The sequence below is a fragment of the Citrus clementina genome, unplaced genomic scaffold, assembly GCF_000493195.1.
Source record: "Citrus clementina cultivar Clemenules unplaced genomic scaffold, Citrus_clementina_v1.0 scaffold_3, whole genome shotgun sequence".
Classification (NCBI taxonomy): domain Eukaryota; kingdom Viridiplantae; phylum Streptophyta; class Magnoliopsida; order Sapindales; family Rutaceae; genus Citrus; species Citrus x clementina.
In genome coordinates this window covers 6,054,792-6,076,515 of record NW_006262339.1, presented here as the reverse complement: position 1 = coordinate 6,076,515, position 21,724 = coordinate 6,054,792, and the positions used below count along the sequence as shown (strand labels likewise).

The 21,724-nt window shown below is 34.9% G+C and overlaps 3 protein-coding genes across 4 annotated transcripts; 2 read left to right on the top strand and 1 right to left on the bottom strand.

Annotated features, from left to right (window-relative positions):
* Nucleotides 1–454: 454 nt before the first annotated feature.
* Nucleotides 455–4,314, bottom strand: LOC18047693 (hsp70-Hsp90 organizing protein 3). The gene is made up of 7 exons (XM_006440319.2): nt 3,250–4,314; nt 2,176–2,464; nt 1,565–1,650; nt 1,233–1,456; nt 1,063–1,129; nt 917–976; nt 455–825 (listed from the first exon to the last, which is right to left on the bottom strand). Exons 1-7 carry the CDS (start codon nt 4,144–4,146, stop codon nt 712–714), a joined length of 1,737 nt encoding a protein of 578 aa, XP_006440382.1. The 5' UTR covers nt 4,147–4,314; the 3' UTR covers nt 455–711.
* Nucleotides 4,315–8,002: 3,688 nt separating this feature from the next.
* Nucleotides 8,003–11,005, top strand: LOC18047691 (NADH dehydrogenase (ubiquinone) complex I, assembly factor 6). 2 transcript variants are annotated; one of them, XM_006440317.2, is made up of 2 exons: nt 8,003–8,115; nt 9,916–11,005. In XM_006440317.2, the coding sequence occupies exon 2, from the start codon at nt 9,938–9,940 to the stop codon at nt 10,841–10,843; it is 906 nt and encodes a 301-aa protein (XP_006440380.2). In that variant the 5' UTR covers nt 8,003–8,115; nt 9,916–9,937; the 3' UTR covers nt 10,844–11,005. The 2 variants fall into 2 exon arrangements, with proteins under 2 accessions (XP_006440380.2, XP_024042700.1); XM_024186932.1 differs by lacking the exon at nt 8,003–8,115 and adding an exon at nt 9,123–9,544.
* Nucleotides 11,006–11,667: 662 nt separating this feature from the next.
* Nucleotides 11,668–15,726, top strand: LOC18047690 (legumain). The gene is made up of 9 exons (XM_006440316.2): nt 11,668–12,128; nt 12,250–12,414; nt 13,633–13,789; nt 14,012–14,097; nt 14,180–14,379; nt 14,493–14,541; nt 14,634–14,840; nt 14,982–15,188; nt 15,279–15,726. The coding sequence occupies exons 1-9, from the start codon at nt 11,793–11,795 to the stop codon at nt 15,459–15,461; spliced, it is 1,590 nt and encodes a 529-aa protein (XP_006440379.1). The 5' UTR covers nt 11,668–11,792; the 3' UTR covers nt 15,462–15,726.
* The last annotated feature ends 5,998 nt before the right edge of the window (nt 15,727–21,724 follow it).

The window sequence follows — 21,724 nt, the reverse complement described above, 5'->3', positions numbered from 1 at the left end:
GACGGATGCTTTAAAAACCCCAAAACTTGATTGGAAGCTATTTGCTTCTACTTTACTTCGGCGTAATTCATACTAGCACCGTAAGCCATTTTCATGCGACATTTTGATTTTTTATCACCATTTTACTTCATTAGGCTGTTAAAGAAATGCATCGATAATATTTCATTTTTTAAAAATAGCTGGCATTTTCAAGTACGGCCTGTGTGGTTCTGTTATTATCCAATCCAACCCTAAAGGCGCAAACTACTATAATGCACCAACAAAAAATGACTCTTCGATGAGCTCAGTGCACCCGTACTTCGACGATCAATGATCTATTTTTGTCATTGCAAGGCAAATCGAATGAATCAAATGCGTAAAATGTTCATAGCATTCCCCGCAACCGAACATCTAACAAAAGACTGACATATAGTCAGGCGTAAGTACCGCGAACACACAGTTAAGCCCTCTTCAATTTTGTATCTGCCAGCCATGCTTATGTGATTGCTATTATTACATACTCAAATTGTAAATTTCAAACCTGTGAAATACCGGGAACAGATCATAGGCAGGCAAGTGATATCCCCATAAAAGATTATGAAATAAACAACTTTCAAATTTCCAACTGAAAACCGTTTTTAACAATTACTCCACTCAAATTCACACAGAAAATTTAATTCACTGAAGATTAAGCTAAAAAATATCCTTGTCTGTTGTAAAGTTACTCCAAATTTATCTCATCTGGACAATCCCTGCATTGATCAGCTTCTGAATCTTATTCATCACCTGTGGGTTCTTCATGTGATCTTGAGCAGCTTTAGGATTTTCCTGGAAGTCAACCAACACCTGTCCACAAAGTTCATTTAGCCAAATTCATTATGCAGAAATACCAGAACTTTAAATACCTACTGAGGGATTCTAACTCATCTCTTCTTACCTGTCTCATGACTGGGTCAGAGAGTATGTTCTGAATTTCGGGGTCCTGCATTCCCTTGGCCTGCATGATAGAAACAGAATTAAATCACGCCCCAATATTGTTGAAAAATTCATTCATTCTCATCAAGAGATTTAAAAGAGGCTCACTTGTCTCTCCTTCAATTCCTCCGGGCTTAATTCACCACGACCGGCCTTGTTAATTTGCTGCACACATCTGCAACAAATTTTCACCAAACAATTAAAAGGCGACAACGATACAAGCTTAGAATGTGCACTTTCAAGTAACGAAATCTCAAAGCAGTATTCATATATTGTACCTTCTGACGCCATCAAGAAGCTCCTGGTTTTGTGGGTCATGCTTTAGCCCCTCCTGGTATGTTTCTAGAGCTTTGTCATATTCCTTCAAGAAAAACTGAATGGCTCCTTTTCTGGTATAACCCTTAGAGAAGGTTGGATCAAGCTCAATGCACTTATCTGCATCCTTCAATCCCTCAGGCATGGCCCCCAATTTCGTATAGCAGGCAGCTCTGTTACTGTATGTCTGGAAGTCAAAAACCAGCACTTTTTTTCAGCAATTGGCCATCATATATGCTTGAAATAGAGTTTAGCATGCACCTAAACTACAGACAAAAAGGATGAGACTTCATACCCTTGGATCTTTGGGATTCCTTCTCAATGATTCTGTATAATGTTGTATAGCCTCTGGATACTTCTGCTGCTTAAAAAATTCATTTCCTGCAAATCACCAGTGACATCAGGTTTGAGGCCAACAAGAAATATAACAAAGTATCACTCAGTGGCAAAATATGGAAACCATGGCAAATCCAAGTTGAATCCATTAATAGGCATCTGTTAAAGAATGGTAAAGCGCTGCTTTGAGTGACAGCAAAACCATAGTCCCACAGTGAAAGAATAGTATATCCCAAAAGAAACAAGTCAACAGCATCTGTTTAGGAAGGACATAGCTAATCCAAGTTGAATTCATTAATATCAGATATGTTAACGTTGAAGATGCCAAGAACAGAAATCAAGCACCACATTATCTAATATCAAGATGCACAGTAACTTGAAGACAACTTATGACAGGGATGAAGCTTAAATTTACTGTGTCCTGTTTGCTGATGCATGCATGCATGTGCGCGCGCACGCGCGCGTCTGTGTGAGAAATCATGTTATCATGAGATAAACCTGTTAAAAGACTTTAACTAAAGGACAGAAGGCAAACGAGCAACCAAACAAAAAGCCAAATGGAAACTGTACCTTTCTCACGCTCCTCATCAGCTATCTTCGGGTCAAAAATCTCTTGTTGCTCGAGTTCCTTCTTAGCTTTCTCCGCCTCATTAAGTTTTTTCAACGTGTCTGGGTTGCGATGCTCAGTTAGAGCTTTCTGGAAAGTCTCAATAGCAGGTTCATAGTCCTTTGAACATTTTGCCATTTTCACCAGAGCAGTTCCCTTCCTAGTTAAAGCTCTTGCTATCATCTTAAAGTCAGATCTAAGCTCTCTTCCCCTTTCGACAGCCTTGTCACAATCCTTGATGCATTCCTCATACTAAAAAAGAATGATTCTATTAATAGGATTATGATGATTTATAAACAGATTATATAAGAAAAAAAGGGACATGATTTTCTAGTTAAGTGAACTTGAATAAAGACTAACTACATTAAAAACCTTTACTAAGTGGAATCATAAAAATAATTTTAGAGCAATAAGGCTGAGATCAACTACTAAAAACAGCAGAAGCTGTTATGCTTTCTGTTCCAAAGGATTCAAATGTTCCAAACTGTTCAAAACCAACTGAATTAGTAGAGGCTGGTGAAATTTACACTATTTCTCATATTAAAAACTTAAATGATGCAGTTGAACAAAATTATTAAATACATCTCTTATCCAGAAACCAATATAATGATTGATACCATTAAAAACTACCGCCTAACCCTAATTAATTTGTTCAATATGAAAACAACAGGAGGATATATTACTATCAGAAAAGTGTACATAGTGGCACTAAAAGTTCATGAAGTCGTACATGGATGTTTCCCAAATCCCCAAACAAACAAAATCTTCACTGCCATCAAATTTTAGACTATAGCCGCCTCTCACTTAAAGCATATTCCTCTTAACTGTCCTTGTTACTCTCATATGCAGAAATATAAACAAATCAACAGTTGCATAAAACAAGTTAAATTCTGACCGTATCCTAGATTTTACAGTATCATATGTCAATTAATATGACTACTAGCATGCATTGGTCTATAAACTATAATCTATTCAGTTACATACACAAATGAAGAAACATATAAAAGCAAAACAAGCGAAGCAGAAGCAGTCATTACCTTGCCCATTTCGAGATAAACCGCCGCACGATTAGTCAGGTAAGAAATATCCTCATCATCGAGCTCCAGTGCACTGGAGTAATGTTCAATTGCTTTCTCAAATTCCTTCTTCTTATAAGCAGCGTTTCCCGCCTCTTTCTCCTTCAATGCCTTTTCTTTTCTTTCCTTAGCTTCCTTCTCCTCCTCCGTTAGCTCCATTGGCTCAGGCTCGGGCTCAGACTCCGGCTTCCTCGTCTCCTCCTTAGACGTCTCCGGTCCTTTTGGGGCATCTTCGTCCTGCATTTCCACGTCATCACCACCAGTGGGCCCCTTAAACTTCACATTTAATAAAACCCCCAAAGCCTGCATCACCCGCTGGTCCTTCAAGTATAAGTTTAAGTTGTTAGGATTTCTCTGAATATCCTTCATCATATTACGAAAATCATCTTGGTCGAGATAACTTCTCGTAGTCGGATCCGCCGTTAATTTTGCCCACATCTCAGGTCCGGCAAAAGCAGAACCAAATGGATTATCGGCCGGCGGGGAACGAGATCTGAACGACGCGGAGGCCGCCGCTTTAGCATCGGCCAAGCCGGATTTGAGGGCTTCATTGTTAGGATCGATATCAAGTCCTTTCTTGTAGGAGTTAACAGCTTCGATATAGTCCTGTAATCCGAGGTGAGCAGCGCCAAGTCGGCTGTAGCCTTTGGACCAGTCCGGCTTAAGCTCGACGGTCTTCTTGGCGTCGGCTAAGGCGTCGGCGTAGTTGTGGAGAGATGCGTGCGCGGCGGATCGATTGGAATACAGCACGTGATTATCCGGAGATAAAGAGATGGCCTCCGTGAAGTGGCGCACCGCGGCTTCGTAATCCCCGGACGAAAACGCAGCGTTTCCTTTCGCTTTGGCTTCGTCTGCCATGTCAGCAAGGAATTAATTGAAGAATGATTGGCTTGTGGTTGTGGTTGCAGTAATATTTAGAGCAAAGTACTGCCCTTTGAACTTCTCCTTTGTAGCTAAGAAAACGATTAGTTTCAAATATAAAAGAAGAGTGGGAGGGACGAGAGGGTTCTGGGGGAGAGGGATTCTGGAAGGTTCCGTTAAGTGAAGTCGTTTCGCTCGTGCCATCGTGCTCGTGCGTGCCCGAATAGAAAGTGGGTTGTTTGGTTACGGGGATTTGGTTGAACTTATTCCTATAACCGCCGCTTTTTCGAGTTTATTCTTAAAATTATATATGTATAATTGGGCAGTCTGTTTTTTTTTTTTTTTAATGAAAATAAGTTATGCGAGTGAAGAGAATTATTTTAAAATAAATTATAAAATTATGTAGTTTAAAAAAGTTAAATTTTTATTATTTAAAAATGTATGCGCACAAAAAAAAAAGGACATTCGCACTGAAAAATAACTAATATATACACATCATAACACACACACACGCACGCGCGCACACACACACACACACACACACACATATATATATATATATATAGTTTTACTTTTTTATCATTGCATCACTTAATAATAATAATACAAAGTTGAGATTTTTCTTAAATTATCATAACTGGATTTAACTTGAAAGGAATAGGATCCTCTCTTGATCTAATCTTTACTGAGTTTTTAAAGATCTTCTGTTATGTGTCTTTTTAGTGGTTGACTGGTAGTGTATAGGTAAGATTTAACTTCTTTTATTTTTATTTATTTATTAACAACCAATCAGCAATTGAGTTATTTGCTCAGAACATGATCAGATAAGGAAAAAATCTTGGTCAACTTTAAAATATATGCATTCAATGTCCTTTATAACATGTCTTGATTTGCACATAGTTAAAAGAGTAATGACAGACATTCATCTTTTATCCCAAATTTCATCTTAAATGATATGTTATTAATTGATTGGTTGGTAATTTTTTATAAGATCTAAGTGAAGTAATTGTACTACCCTCACTATCCAATTGATAAATACGACGTCATTAGGGATAATTTTTTGAAAAAAATAATTTGGGATGCATAGCATTACTCTAGTTGAAATTCAATTGAAAAATAGCTACTCTAAATAAACATAAAATTTGTTGAGACAACATATACAGGAGACTGATAAAGTGAATAGGTGTCCTTTTACTCTATTACCTAATATGCATTTTATATTGCCAATTCAGGTTTAGTACAAAAATTTCAATTAATTTTTTATGTTTTAATCAATTTACATGAAAGTTATACTTAAAAAATAAAATATAGTATTACAAGTCTCTCCTCTTTTTCTTTTATCTTCTGCTTCTTATGTTATAAGCATGACAAATTGACAAACTAATTTTAGTGCCTGCTTGGTATGACTTATCTACTAGTCATAAGTGCTTATTTAATTTTATAAACTCTTTTTAAAATTTATGTTTTTTTTAGAATAGTTCTTAAAGATTAAATAAGTTATTTTACCTCTACTAACAAAAGATCAAATTTTGGGTTTTTGAAAGTATAGATCAAAAAGTTTTTAAAAATGTTAAAATTTATAAATGTCTTTTATTTATTTGACAATCTTATTTCATTTTTTAAAGCATAAGTTTAAAAAATTTTGTCTATTAAAGTAGTTTTATAATTTTTAATAAAGCTCTTATTGACAACCAAATAACTAAAAAATTTTAGGCAAAAACTCAACTTATAAAAGTTTTACTAATAAAAGTTCTATTTAAAAAGTTATATCAAATGGAGCCTTTGACATTACAAATCAATTAGTTAATTAACTTCAAAGATGGGATTAACTTTTGAATAAGCAATTTAATGGTAGGAATGACAAAATACTTTACGGGTTTGGGGCCTCATGGAGCCCCACCCGAAATGAAAAAAATTTTGAATAATTTTTGGGGAATGAGGACAAAATAATCCCTAAATTTCTAACGGGGTGAGGTTTGGTTTTGTACTCCCCACCCTAATCCCCATTATTTATAATTTTTTTAATTCTTATTTAATAATTTTTATTTTATCAACTATAATGTCAATTAATAATTTTTCTTTTATTTTTTATGTAATATAGACAAGTTATGACTAAAAGAAAACCCTACAATATAATTCTTTTTCAATTCTAAAATATTATTATGTTTTATTTTCACTTTTAAGGTGCTGTTCTGTTTGAATATTTTTTAATTTTAATATCATTTTAAGATATTATTTCAAACTTTTAGAGTTTTTTTAAATAATTTATAATATGTTAATGATTTTATTTTAAGTCTCTAATTTTTTATTTATTAAAATCATGTATCTATACCTACTGTGAAACAGGTAAATGAAAAATGTGATAAAAATAAAGAAATTATTCCCCACATGAAGATTCTTCATCCCCTTCCCCACCCCATTTAATTGATTGGAGAATGGGGTAGGCCTCTCACCCTCACACACCCCATTGCCATCCCTATTCAATGGCTAATTGTCTCTAATGGGCTTGTAAGTTGTAAACTGTAACAATTATGGGGTCTAGAATGAGGCCGAACTCGGGTAAATACAACATCCTATTTTTGTAATGCTTTTTACACCCATTTGATATCCGTATAACGCCCCACTTTTGTAATCATAGACATTGTTCTATTGTTATTAGAAATTACATAAAAGGATAAATATAAATTTAATTAACTAAAATATTTTTATAAATTTTGAATCCTTAATTAATTTTGAATCTTAATATATGATATAATTAATTTATTGACAAAATCAAAGCAATTTTGAACAATGACCAAATAAAAGACCTAATAATCATAATCTTATTATTAAAAGTATGTTTATAATTTAATTTATTTATTTTAAATAATAGTAAGACTATAACGTCCCACTTTTGTAATAATTTCCATACTTCTATTGTTATTTGAAATTACATAAAAGGATAAATATAAATTTAATTAGCTAAACTATTTTTATAAATTATGAACCCTTAATTAATTTTTAATCTTAATACATGATATACTTAATTTGTTGATAAAATCAAAGCAAGTTTGAAACAATGAGCAAATAAAAGACCTAATAGTCATAATCTTATTATTAAAAAGTATGTTTATAATTTAATTAACTTATTTTAAATAATTGTAAAATTAAAATAAATTTTAATTAATTTTATGTCCTTGTTATTTCCTCAAAGAAAGAGCTATAGATAGAAGAAAGTAGGGTTTCTTAAGAGTTTTAAAGGGATGGTGAAAGAAGCTTCACTCCAAAAATAAACAAAGCAATGGGCGATGATCTAAAAACCAAAAGTGTAGAGCTTTTTACACCCCAAAAATTTATTTTGACACCACTCTTGAATTTTGTTCTATAAAATATCCTCAGCTTAATTTGTAGAATACAAACCCAGAAATTAAACACAATCATCTTGTCTTTAAATTTCACCATACAAAGAATATTTCTTTTAATTTTTTATTTATGAATACGGAAAAATCCTAAAATTTTAAATTATTTTTTTTTCTAATTACATAATCTCTATCTCCATAAGTTTTAATTCTTAAAGTTTTAAAAAATTGAATTAAAATATAAGATACAAATATAAATTATAAAATGAGTTTTTTTAATATAAATTATAAAATCAGTTGGGTGTAAGAAATTGTTAAAACAATAATTTATTTAAGTGTTTAATATATTTTCATTCAGAAAAATTATATTGATTATTTAAGTAATTTCAATTGAGAAGGGCTTTTATAAGGAATTTAGGTGTCAAAACGCTACTCAAAGCAAAAACCCGCGCTTATCAGCGTTAATGGGCCTAGCAGGCTAGCAGAACGTTGCACTTTGGGATCAAAGCAAAAGGACTAAGGAGTCCGCTTTACAATATGTTCGCATATGGATTTATTTTATAGAATGAGGCAACGCGTACGTTAATGACTAGTGACCTTGAACTGCTAGCTGCAACAAACTCAGTCGGTGAGCTTCCATTTCTGTAAATTATGTTCAAACCCAATGTGATGACGTGATTTCTTTGCTTCTAGTCATTGCTTTTATTGCATTTCTGATTCTTTATGTTTGTTAATTATTTATTTCATAGACACGCACGATCCCTGTTTGACGAAATTCCGCAAACAAGAATCCTTAACCTTCTTTGATTAAATTCCCTAACAAATGCGATTCTACAAAATTTCCTATACTCATCTTGATAATTCCCAGTGAAGCATGTTAATCGCACGAGCATTCTTTACAGCTGCGTTGCTTTTGAACAGATGCCGTTGCAAAACCCAGTCAGCCCGATCATTTTTTGAGTTGATAACAATTGCTATGCTGGAATCTTATATGTTGAAGCTGTATTACTGTTATCCGAATAATGGACTGATGTTTTTAATATCTGTAGTAGCTGGCACATGTTGATTGGTGGCATTTGTAGAAACCATAAGGAGTTCATCTCGGGCTGTAGTTATGTGTCTGATTATAGGTTTTCATTACAATTTTTGGTAGATTTTATAATATGTAAGATGCGTGGTGGTGGCATCGATGATGGAGTGTTTTGAATCTTATCTACCTTAATAAGCTCTACAACAATGCATCTTTTTTACCCTTCAGTTTAATGGTCTAAACAGAGGAATACAGCATTTGATGTAATATTAGTTGCGAGAATTGATTAGCAAAATTTTGCAAACTATATATTTTAACTTAGATCACAGTCATCTCTGTCAACGCTATCAATGAACTAATTGGAAATCATGGTTAAGTTATCAAACATGTTTTATAGAATCATTAGTTTCTGTATGAGTATGGACAATCCCAACGGTGAAAGCATTTACTCTAGAAACTTGAACATTCAAAGCTCAGTTTCTAATTTTAGAAAAGTCTTTAAAATTAAAATGTGTAAGGTAGTGTGCTTGAGAACAAAATTAAAATAAGCTGAGGTTCATTTAAATTTAGAAATTTCGAGAAATAGTGTGGATGGATATTGTTTTGGGCATCTATTTATTACTGTTGGTTCTGTTTCCCTTTTTAGGAGGTAGGTTCCAGGTCTGTCTGGTCGGGTCTTCAAGTGTTGAATATGAAGACCAAACCATGTGCGGAAATGGTGACTTTTGCTGATGCTAAATGTCAAGCCATTTGAACTCACAATGGGACTAGGTGTTAGGATGAAAAAATCTCAGTTGAATCAGTTGCCCATGTTATTGTCATGTTCTCTGGAGGTTTATCTCATTCTGCAGTTTCAGATTGTGATGTTCTTATCTGAAAATATGATGTTTCTGGAAACTCCCAAGTATAACACTACTGCATCTAGTCAGTCCATTTGTCAATGATTTCATCTCTCGCTAGGGAAGGGATGAGAAGTGGAAACAGCCTGTGATTTGATTGAACACTTAAGTTCATTCTGCTTTAGAAGGTGGTTTGTGTAAATGACGTTCTCCTTTTGCATACATGAGAATGTTTTGTTCTTTTGACTTTAAAAATTTATGTAGGACATTAATGGATTTAGAGTATGCTTTCCCATTTTTGCTCGTATCTTTGATGTTTCTTACCTAAGAGATTTTTGTTTCTAATGAGAAAGAAGGGAAAAGATTTCTGCCTTATCTTTATATGGCAAAATCTTCCTTCTCTATACAATTTTCATTAACATATTTACGAATGGAAAATGCTTTCAGACCAGTGGGCTTATGTTATACAGTGGAGTCTTCCTTCTCTATACAATTTTCTGCGTACCTTATTGTTTACATTGTTATTTAATTTATTCTTTAATAAATTATGTATTTGCAGGAAAAATCACAACAAGGATTTCATGAGTGGTGCTTCAAGTAGCTTACGAGCAGCTTTCTCCCACTGTGTACAGCAAGTGCGAAATTATGATTACCATCACTACCTCTGCCTCCTCGAACTCCCCCCTGAATTACGGAAAACTGCCTTTGCCCTCCGTGCCTTTAATGTTGAAACTTCCAAAGCCATGGATATTGCTTCTGATCCCCGGATTGGTCTCATGCGCCTAGTCTGGTGGAAAGAGGCAATAGACAAAATCTATGTTAGGAAGCAAATTGAGCACCCAGTAGCTCAAGCTCTTGCATCAGTTTTATCTGAAAATAAAATAAGCAAGGGATGGCTGAAAAGGTCTGTGGAAGCTCGAATTAATGATGCAAACAGAGAGATTAGTGATATCCCAGAAAAGATTGAAGATTTGGAGAAATATGCTGAGGATACTGTATCAACTCTTCTGTACACGACACTTCAAGCTGGTGGTATAAAGTCCGCTGCAGCTGATCACGCAGCATCTCATATTGGCAAGGCAAGTGGCCTTCTTTTGCTACTTAAGTCATTACCGTATCATGCTAGCCGCAACCGCCACTTTTCTTATATACCAGCTGAAGTGGCAGCCAACCATGGTTTGCTTGTTAAGGAGGGGGGTCGATCGGAAATCCACTTGGATTCTCGTGAGGGTTTATGTGATGCTGTTTTTGAGATGGCATCAGTGGCAAATGTCCATTTGCTGAAGGCTCGTGAACTATCTGGGGCGGTGCCAATTGAGGCCCGTCCGGTTCTTCTTGAGTCTGTGCCTGCTCAAGTTCTTTTAGACTCCCTGAATCGGGTGCAATTTGATGTTTTTGATCCAAGGTTAGCACGAGGGGTGCTGGGTATTTCTCCATTGTGGTACCATGTGAAATTGAAGTGGTATTCCTGGAGGGGGAAGTACTGAAAGATATCTAATACTTTTTACAGATTGAGTGGGTCATTTACCTTTGGGTAGGAACCCTGCGATATAAACCAAGCGTTAAGTGTGTCTTTGTTTCGATAGCTTCATTGCGGAACACATACCATCTTCTGAGCGGTGACATTTATGCTAATTGTGATTTTGTTATGTTTTTGTCTTGATAAAAACGCAGCATAGTCTTGAAACCTTATGGTCAAGAATCATTTAGGCTGCATATTCACCATTCTTGTTATCACTGGCTCTGGCTGGAGGAATAACCTGTTTACTAATCAGTTTCATTGTCCGAATTGACAACCATAATATATAACAAGTCTGCTCTTGAAAATTTTGCTTAAAAAAAAAAAAGAAAAAGAATTCAGCTCTAGTTTCATTTCTTGATATAAGATGAGAGGCCCTGTAATTCCTATTTATTTATTTAGTTATTCTTCCAAGATATTCGTATTTCTTGTTCAACATATCATTGTTTTAGTTTTGCAGTGGCTGAACAATCGAGTCTAGGCATTCAAAAATGCCCCCAGGGATTGTGTCTGTACTGATGAATTTGGGCCATTGTTTTCGTTTCCATTACGCACGGTATTTGATATTTATAACAAAATGTCATTTGCGGGGGATTTCATTAGAGGATGATGAAGAGGAATTGGACAAGCACACTATTTTTATTTTATTTTTTCAATTTTATTGTTGAAGATGCATAACATTATTAAAAAAAATGATAATAAAAAATTAATGAAAAAAAAAAAAAAAAACGATGGCTTGAGGTACTGGAAAGTGCATAGGTTCCAGAAAAAAGAATGAAGCAAACAAAGAAACTCCAAATTCCCGAAGTAAAACAAACGTATGTTGGCAACGTAGTGTTTGGGGAGTGGGGACCCATTTTTGATCAGCGGTCAAAACGTGTCAATCCCTGCTTTTGCATGGCACCTTCCACCGCCTTATGCTCTTTAAGTACGACTTTCTCCGTTCTTACCACCTCACTCTCCCTCTTTTTGTGCTGTTTCTTGATTGCTTCTTCATCACTAATTTTCTCAATTTTTTCCACGCACTCTCTATGGCCACTGCCCATCATCGCTCTGTATTCTTTTTGCTAGTACTAGTACTGGTTCTTTTTACAGGAGGAGTTCAAGCTGCACGGTTCAACCGAAGGGACTCAGCAATCCTGTTGCCTTCTGAGAAGCAAGAACCGCCGGCGGAGGAAGGTGGTGAGCCTGTTGGCACTAGATGGGCGGTTCTTGTGGCTGGATCATCTGGCTATGCAAATTACAGGCATCAGGTGTGTGTGTGTGTGTGTAGTCCTATTTTTACGGTTTTTTTTTTGAACCGTTAATTAACTTAATTAGCTAGCATTTGCATTTTATTATGGCAATTAAACTTGTATGACGAAATTGTTGCAGGCCGATGTGTGCCATGCATATCAGTTGCTGAGGAAAGGTGGGTTGAAAGAAGAGCACATAGTGGTGTTCATGTACGACGACATAGCCATGCATGAGCTTAATCCCAGGCCTGGTGTGATCATCAACCATCCACAAGGTGAAAATCTTTATGACGGTGTGCCGAAGGTATTTACCAAATCTTTTTCGTTAATTTTAAATAAAATATTCCTTCCTATGTAATTAGGAAAGCAACCACTAATTTAATATCTAATCCTATTATCTCTTTCTTTAATCTTGACAAAGACCTTAATATGCTAATCTTGACTTTGGTGTTATGAGTTGGTTTCATTTTGTCAACATTCAATAATGCTCCTCTTTGATAGTGATGGCCACTAAATGGTGTATTAATTTTCATTGGCGCTTCGTCAGTTTTAATTGTTTTTCTTGATGTCTAATCATGAACAGTATCCCTAGCTTAAATTACAATAATGTGAAAGTAATGTGAAAGCTCCTGAAACAATTTAATATCAAACGTAACAACTATTCCACTTTAATGAAAATGATGTGGTTCTGTAATCTTTTTGGTCCTTTCAGTTGCTGAATCACAGTGGTTAATTTTCTAAATCCGGGGGCGGAAGAATCCAGAAAGTTAATCAGTTGGCAGCCTGGCTTTGGGCTACATCAGCTTTTGAGCAAACAAAGAAACTAACTTCCTTTTTTATTTTTTTATTTTTTATTTTTAATTCCACTTTGCACATACGGCATATTCTATGTCACTCTTTCACATGTACAAACACATACTTCTAAACAAATTTTCTTTGAGGTTGGTGTGACAATCTTCTAGGAGTTGGTACAAGGAAAGTTCGATCCCCCAGATGTCTTATAGTCCCCTATGATTCACTGCAAGACATCTAACCAACTAGGATATCCTTTTGGGAACTAATTTTTGTACTGTCCTCGACAATGCTTTGTATTGAACATTTCAGTAGTTAGTTGCTGTAGATTAGTTCTAATAATCATGTTAAATTTTAGAAAGTAAAGTTGTTTTTGGCCTCCATTACTCTTTTAAGTGAATAAAAACTAATAAAAACATCTTAATTGGTTGATCAAAAAAGCATTTGGTGGCACGTCTGAGACTTGATATCATGTGGATTGCAGTACAGATCATTGGTTTTTAGTTTTCTTCGGGAGAAGTTGCTCTACAATATTTGTTATCATTCAAGACAACTGTGTTATTTTCCACTTATATGTTATTGTCTTTCAATCTAAACGTCCGGAGTTCCACTATGTGTTAATGAAGCTGATGAGGCAGAAATTTTCCTTAGTTGAAGTTTCATCGTTCACATTAATTGATATTATAGTTCACTGACCAAATTGTGTTATCAATGGGGATAATCACGGCAGGATTATACTGGCGAGCATGTGACTGCTCAGAATCTGTATGCCGTACTTCTTGGTGACAGGAAAGCTGTAAAAGGTGGAAGTGGCAAGGTCGTGAATAGCAAGGCCAATGACAGGATCTTTATATTCTACTCTGATCATGGAGGCCCTGGAGTTCTTGGTATTTTTTTTTTTTTTTCTGTACTTAGTACTTTATGTAGTCTTATATTGTGTTATTTTACACTACAGTAAATGGCGTGATATTAGCTTTAACATGGTTTCATGGTAGCTACAATCTCAAAATTTGGTTTTCATTCCCCTATTTTGGGATTAGCGTTAACAAGTGACCCGTGAAGAATATAAGTGCTTTTCTAGCTAGTTAATCTTCCATTTGGGATCGTAGGGATGCCAAATATGCCTTATGTGTATGCCATGGAATTCATTGATGTCTTGAAGAAGAAGCACGCTGCGAAGAGCTATAAAGGGATGGTAAAGTGATCAGTGGCTCAGAACTTGTGTGTTATAAAGATACAAATTATGATTATTTACAAAGTTTTATGCTGCCACACAGGTTATATATGTGGAGGCCTGTGAAAGTGGTAGCATTTTTGAAGGTGTAATGCCCAAAGATCTAGATATATATGTCACTACTGCATCAAATGCACAAGAGAGCAGCTTTGGGACTTATTGCCCTGGAATGGATCCTTCTCCACCTCCAGAGTACATCACTTGCTTGGGGGATTTGTACAGTGTTGCTTGGATGGAGGACAGGTATTCCATATTGCTCCTCGAAAGAACAAGCAAACTTTTAGGCTGTAAACGATCATGTGATTCTATATTGATGAAGTTTCCAAACTGAATATGTATTTATAAATTTCCTGCAGTGAGACTCACAATTTGAAGAGAGAGACCATAAGTCAACAGTATCAAGCTGTAAGATCAACAATATTTAGACTATCAACATCTTCAGCCGCAATTTCTGTTAAATACAAGAATAATTACAAGCTTTACTTATGTTCATGCAGGTGAAGGAACGGACTTCCAATTTTAACAATTACAATTCTGGATCTCATGTGATGGAATATGGGAACACAAGCGTCAAATCAGAGAAGCTATACTTGTATCAAGGTTTCGATCCTGCCAGCACCAACTTTCCTCCGAACAAGCTTCAGCCTGATCAAATGGGAGTTGTCAACCAGAGAGACGCAGATCTTCTCTTCATGTGGCATATGGTGAGCCTTTCCCTCTTTAATCTATTTGGTTAATCTCAAAGCTCATATTAAGCAGCTCTTCAGGTTTCCTGTTCCATTTGGAGTTAATAGCAGCAGGTCGATGTCTGGATGACATGCAAATTTGATTGCTTTGTTTTACAGTACAAAAATGCAGCAGAGGGATCAGAAAAGAAATCAGAAATGCTTAAGCAGATTACAGAGACAATGAGGCACAGAAAACACTTAGATGCAAGTATTGATATGATTGGAGTAATTTTATTTGGACCAGATAAGGGTTCTAGAATTCTTAATTCCGTTGGAGCACGTGGCCTGCCTCTTGTTGATGACTGGCAATGCCTGAAATCAATGGTAACGCTTTCTTTTTATAAAAAAACAAACTCATATCATTTTATGATTCTTTTCCCTCTTGTGATATATGCTTGAATTTTATATTTGCAGGTTCGTGTTTTCGAGACTCACTGTGGGTCACTCACTCAATATGGCATGAAACACATGAGGGCATTTGCCAATATCTGCAACAGTGGTGTGTCCCAAGCCTTGATGGAAGAAACTTCTGAGGCTGCGTGCAGTGGCAATGAGCTGAGGCAATGGCATCCAGCAATTAGAGGTTATAGCGCTTGATATTGATCTGATAACATTTAAGCAGAAGCTTATTACTGTTGGTTCTTGTATTCAATAGTTGCGCTTTCTTCCTTGGTGCTGTCTAAATGTAAAGGACGTTTAGTGTGGACTGTGGAGGCGACGGAGTCGTAGAACTGGCTTTAAAAGACCCTATTCCTATTGTATTTCCCACCCTTGATGTACAGTTGTGTTAGTTTTTCTTAGTCAACTGCAGAAATAATAGAAAACTTGCATTGTTCACCTGCAATACAGAAGAAGTTGCTCACTAACCGGACTCGAGATCCATGAATGAAGCTGGGCCCAGAATGGGTCATTAGAGCCCAAGATATTCAATCTGGTCTTACGGGTCTTGTGTCCAAATGTAGGCTTGAAATCAAACTAGGTCCTACGACCCACATTTATGGGAGTGCCCATTTCACTCCCGGAAGGGCCAAATCAGGAAAATTATGAGGGCAGAAGCAGATGCTTTAAAATGTGCGTGTATAAGAATAGGTGTGGGATTCTACTGGTGCTTTGAATTGGTGAATACAAGTGGCCCACGCATAAGATGACCATTCTTATGAATACCTGAGCTGATGTCGCGAACTGCCCAAAGTTTCGAGCCAAAAGAGGCTAACTTTGCAAGCCGAGTACTCATTCCGTAACACTAAGGTGCATTCCGATGTCATTTTTATGTGTCTAATTCTATTCTATAGTTCATACTATTATTTGAACTCACGACCATTATTTGCATCTCCAAGATCAGCGACACTGTCTTGGTAATTCTTTTTTTTTCCCTTCCCAATCAATATAATTGATTTGAAATCTAGTCTGGAAATCTCTTATTAAAAATGATAAGAGAAGCTTACTTGTAAATTAAAATCTATCGTAAAGAACAATAAAGAGACCTACTCTAAATTAAAAAAATAAATAAATTATTTTCACGATTATATGTGGTGACTTCAACCCTTAACCTCAAAAATAAGGTAATCACAAGGAGTGACTGTCTTGAGGAGGATGAAAATTGGACAAAAAAATTGAACAACGACGACAACAGGAAGATGATGCAGGAAGAATGTCTTGCTAGGGCCATTTTACAGCTTCATCACTTCTTTTAGTGGCTTGGTCCACATGTATTCTGGAAGCATGGGAATAAGGGACCATATTTTGCACCCTAAACTTAATTCAACCCGAACAATTCAATAATAGTAACTCTTTCAAGTCTCCGGATATGACTTGTGTGGCCGACTTTGCATAAAATAATTTCTTTTGCATGGGACCCGAGATTTGCTATTTGGGCAAGTTGTTCTCAGCACGCATAATTCAACAGCTTGCTTGTGCCGTCTCAATTGTGGGCTTCGCAATTCGCAAGTCCTGAAAAAGAAAGCGGGGCAACTTGTACTTGCTTTACGACAATTCTAGGCTGCGTAAATTATACTCCCCAATTTTTTTGTCTAACCTTAACTAATAACCTTGGATATTTGGAAAGAATTGCAAGAAATCCCAAGAAACATGTTATACTCTTATGCATGTTTTTGTTATATTTCACTACATATTAATTTGAACGGTAAATATTGCTTAACTTGTTAATCTATATAGGCAGAAAACAAAAATAAAGAAATTATTTCAATGATCAGTTTTGGAAGCTATCGAACAATCTTCCTTCTAACTTGTTTCATATTCTTGTGATGTGTTGGATCAATTGCGAGTCATACTAGTGTGAAACATTGGATTAATATCCAATCTTTTCTCCTATGATCAGACCATCATTTTTAATAAATGGCTGACCAATTGTTGGAGGTTTATGGATGGCTTGAATAGGTATTACAGAATTCCCCCTTGAATAGATGGTTGGATCATGATTCTCGTGAAAGCTTATTTTTTCCAATCCGTTAATTAAAATTAATGTCTGTTTCAATGACAAATTCATATAATTCATATATAAAGCAAGATCAACACAAGTCGTCGATACGTCACTATAGTGTTTCCATTTCAGATTAACATATAGAATTGGATTATTGAGCTCATTGAAATTGAGAATCATGTTGATTGGCTACGTGAAGTGGACGTAACCCTTTACTATCTCTCTCCCTTTATCTGCAAAAGTTACTTAACAAGGCATTAGTGACATTTTAATTGTTTTAATTTCCAATAACATGTGCATTTTTTTATACACACACATATATATAGCTGGGTAAGTAGTTATTGATGTCAGATGTTTATTTTTGAATATATATATATATATAGGGTGGGGCTATATGCACTCTAAAAATTACTTTGAACACTCTATTACTATGTACACTCATATATTAATTTTAAGAAAATAAATTATACTTTGTACACTCTTTAAAATGCCAAAAAAGCCCTCACTTAATCCTTTTTAAATTAATCATCTTAATTACTCTACACACTCATGAAAATACTATATACACTCAAACAAATAAATCAATTAAACAATATATCCTTTGGCCAAATCATAGTCATACAAAACAGAATTAATCGTCCAAAAAATTATATTAAGAAATCTATTGATAATTGCTGTCAACATCTATTATTACTTCTTTTGTAGCTACGCCACCACCAATTATTTCCTTGAAATGTTGTATGCGATGATTATATATCGTCTCCCATCCTTTGGCACAAAAACTGTGAAATATTTGCCAATTGATTGCTACAGGGGGGATAGGATGGCTTGGTAACAAGAACACCTACATATGTTTGATTAATTTCAATTAGTAGAATTGCTTATTAAATTCAACATAAAAATTGAAAAGTATTAAAAAAATACCTCTACAAAATTATTGTTATTTACAAAACCAATAGCAATCTCTTTACGAGAATCTGTAGGTATTGACTTAGACCTAAGAGGAAGGAAGGTAAGGCATTGCTTCATCGATAAGTGGAATACCACAACGTTGTAGGCTGATGCAATAAGATGTCCCATGTCAGGCATTGTCATCCATTTGTCAGATCCAGGACAGTTCTCAAAATATGATATTGCATGAATTAATTCATTGAGTCTCTCATATGTCCCATATAAATGGCTATAATGCTCCATCTTCAAATGCAACTCATTTAGCATATCTTTCCTCACTTGTAACCATCCATTCTCACCAAAACCCATTAAGTCGGCTATCGCTCTAAACCCACAATTACATCAGGTGCGACATCTTTAATATGATGAATGTATGATTGTAATGCAACTAGAAATTCATTAACAAATGGATTTGACTTGAACGATTTTTTTTATACACCTAGCAACAAATATGAGGAAAAAAATGTGAAAATACAAACTATAGTTAAGAAATAAGTGTATGTGCGTGTGTATATATAATGCTAATACAATTAAAACAATATCTTTTGCTAATATATATAATAATTCTAATACAATTAAAATAATACCTTTTGCTTTGGTTGCTTATTTCCATTAACTTTCACTGCAGGTCTCATGAATGCAACTGTAGGCGAACAAATTTCTTTTCCTGATAAAACAATCTCAAAAGCAGATGGGTCATGACGGGTTGATGCAATAGCTTTTGAATTTGGTCGACCACGTGTATTTTTCTTAGCTTCTGGTTCTATAAGAGATGTAGAATGAGGATTAGCAATTTCTGTCAACTTTTGTAGAATATGTAACTTCGTATCATCATCATTCTCATTAAAGCGTTTGGCAATCAAGTCAAATATCGGTCAGTAACTCATCTCTGCCTTTCTCTTATTATGATTACGAATCAAGTCAAGTTTCTTCCAATGTGAATCAATACATTCTAAAGGTATAGGTCGACTTTCCTTTTTATATTCTACAATCTCATGAGCACAAGGTAAACTGTGCGTACTACGAATTGTACAACCACACGCGGACACATTAATACCAATGGAATTAGCATGCTTCGACTCAGTTAACACCATTTGTAATGCAGCTATAGAAATAAAGCCTTGAAGCTCTTTAAATTCAGCAGGTTTGAATGGATGTTGTACTATTGTCAAACTTTTTTCAAATGAAACTTTGATGTTCGTGTGTAATAATTATAATAAAGAATGGATCTTTGTACAAGATGTCTCAAAATTACCTTGACTCGTGCCAAGCTCGTTTTTAAGCCTCGAATGTAAACTTTCCACCCTAGTACTAAAAATTAAAATTTTATTAATATATATTAATTTTAAATTGATAAGCTAACTATGAAGTGGTGCATGAAAATAAAATTATACTTATTTGTTGTTAAGTTTCCGAAATGCATGATCTTGTATGTCCATGCTGAAACAAAATTTTCCTTGTATTTATCCAACCATGTAGATGTCACATACTCGATTGTTTGTGGATAGGATATAAAATCTTGCTGCAGAGCATTGAGGCGAGTAATAAATTCATCTTCACTGGAAGAAAGTAACAATACATTCCAACTCATCATAAACTTCTCCCATATCTCTTTTATTGTGAACAATTTCTTGCACTTTGCAATTACATTTTTTTTTATATGCCATCTACATAACAAATGTTTTGCATTGGGAAATACTCTTTCAATGGTATTAACTAAAGCTAAGTCTCTATTGTTGAGTGTTAGAAAATGCATATTTATAAAGGAGAAAACCGTCATTTTACATTTCAAGTCTTACTAACAACTCTTACTTTTATGTATTTAACCTTCTTGTGATTTAATTACATGTGTTTTATTTTAATTACGTATTTTATGTATTTTAGGGGCATTATAGTCATTTCACAATAAAGGAGAGATCAGACGGCAAAACGGACATCACTTTTGAACTCAGGACGGTCGAAAATCTTAGGAGGAGCATAAAATGAAAAATGGCACTATTCATATGTACGGTACTATTCACGTGTACGGTACTAACTACGTTATTGTTCACAACACTGTTCGCATAGACGGATCGATGACGTGCCATTGACCGATGATGTGGCATTGACTGATGAGGTGTCACGATCCTGTTGGGCTAAAATTCTTATGTACTGTTGATGATGACGTGGCAGCATATCAGTGGATGAAAAATCTCGCGTACGGTACATGCATCACACAGGATTATTTTCAATCAAACCGCGTTACTGTTCATCCGAGTCAAATCGTATTACTGTTCATCCACGTGGTCAAACCGTGGACTGTTGACTGATGACGTGGCGTAATCTTGAGCATCCAAACTGTTTTTAATCCGATGGCCATGATTTACTCCATGTATCTATAAAAAGGGCCTCTTCCCCTCCTAATTTGATATCTCTGAATCCATTTTTGAACTCTGTTTTCTGTAATTCTCTCTCCATCTTGTATTTTCTTCGTATTTTAATAAATTTTCATTTTGCCCCTAGTTCAATTATGAGTGGCTAATTTTCTTTCAAGCTTGGGTTGAAGGTGAAGTCTCAACATGTGTCATGGGCTTAATTTGGTAAATTTATTTTCTCTTCCCCTCTAGTTTTTGTGGATGTTTTGACTTATCGTCGATAAATAATAATAATCTTGTCTAGATACCACATTGGTTACACCGGCTCTCTAGTATAAGGTTATTATTATTTGGCACGATAAGCCCTTAGCACCATATTGATTAGAGCGTGGTTCATGAGGTGTGGATTCCCCTCTCATGATTTAATTGGCATTAATACGAATTATTTAGCCCATGATGCATGTTGATACGGATCCAGATACCCAAGTACGTCAATTTAATAGATTTTCTCTTCAATTTATTCTCTCCATTGCAATTCCAATTTTAGAATTTATTCTCGCCATTTTAATTTAAGTATTAGCATATTCCAAATCATTTCCACCATAAATCCAACTATCCATTTACAAAATTAATTCTATATATAATTAAAATCCACCTCTTCGTGGGATCGACACTCGTCACCATTGATCTATACTACAATAGATTCGTGCGCTTGCGAGTACATTAAAATTTGCACAACAAGTTTTTGGCGCCGTTGCCAAGGAGGTAAGTAATTTTAATTCATAGAATTAATTTTTGTGAATAATTTCTTTTAATTGTTTTCTTGTAAAAAGAAAAAAAAAGAAAAAAAGAGTGAATTTACATTTTGAGCTAAGAATTTTATTTATTTATTTTCTCTCTTCTTTAAAATTCTGTAATTTAATTTTGAATTTATTTTTCTTTGTAATTTTTTTTATCTTATTAATTTATTTTTATTTAATTTATTTCACGTATTTGTTTTTGTGTATTTTTATAGAAAGTTTGTAATAGCGTAATAAGGTTAGTATCATAATTTCTCCATCTTTTTTATTTTTATTTATTTTGTTCCCATCTTTATTTTTTATTTTATTTGTTTT

Coding starts and splice junctions, on each gene's coding strand:
- LOC18047693 (XM_006440319.2), bottom strand. CDS start 4,146: ATGGCAGACGAAGCCAAAGCGAAAGGAAACGCTGCGTTTTCGTCCGGG. Junction 1,130..1,232: donor CTTCTTGATGGCGTCAGAAG/GTACAATATATG, acceptor AATTTGTTGCAG/ATGTGTGCAGCAAATTAACA. Junction 977..1,062: donor AGGAATTGAAGGAGAGACAA/GTGAGCCTCTTT, acceptor TCTATCATGCAG/GCCAAGGGAATGCAGGACCC.
- LOC18047691 (XM_006440317.2), top strand. CDS start 9,938: ATGAGTGGTGCTTCAAGTAGCTTACGAGCAGCTTTCTCCCACTGTGTA.
- LOC18047690 (XM_006440316.2), top strand. CDS start 11,793: ATGCTCTTTAAGTACGACTTTCTCCGTTCTTACCACCTCACTCTCCCT. Junction 12,129..12,249: donor ATGCAAATTACAGGCATCAG/GTGTGTGTGTGT, acceptor AAATTGTTGCAG/GCCGATGTGTGCCATGCATA. Junction 14,098..14,179: donor CGAAGAGCTATAAAGGGATG/GTAAAGTGATCA, acceptor GCTGCCACACAG/GTTATATATGTGGAGGCCTG.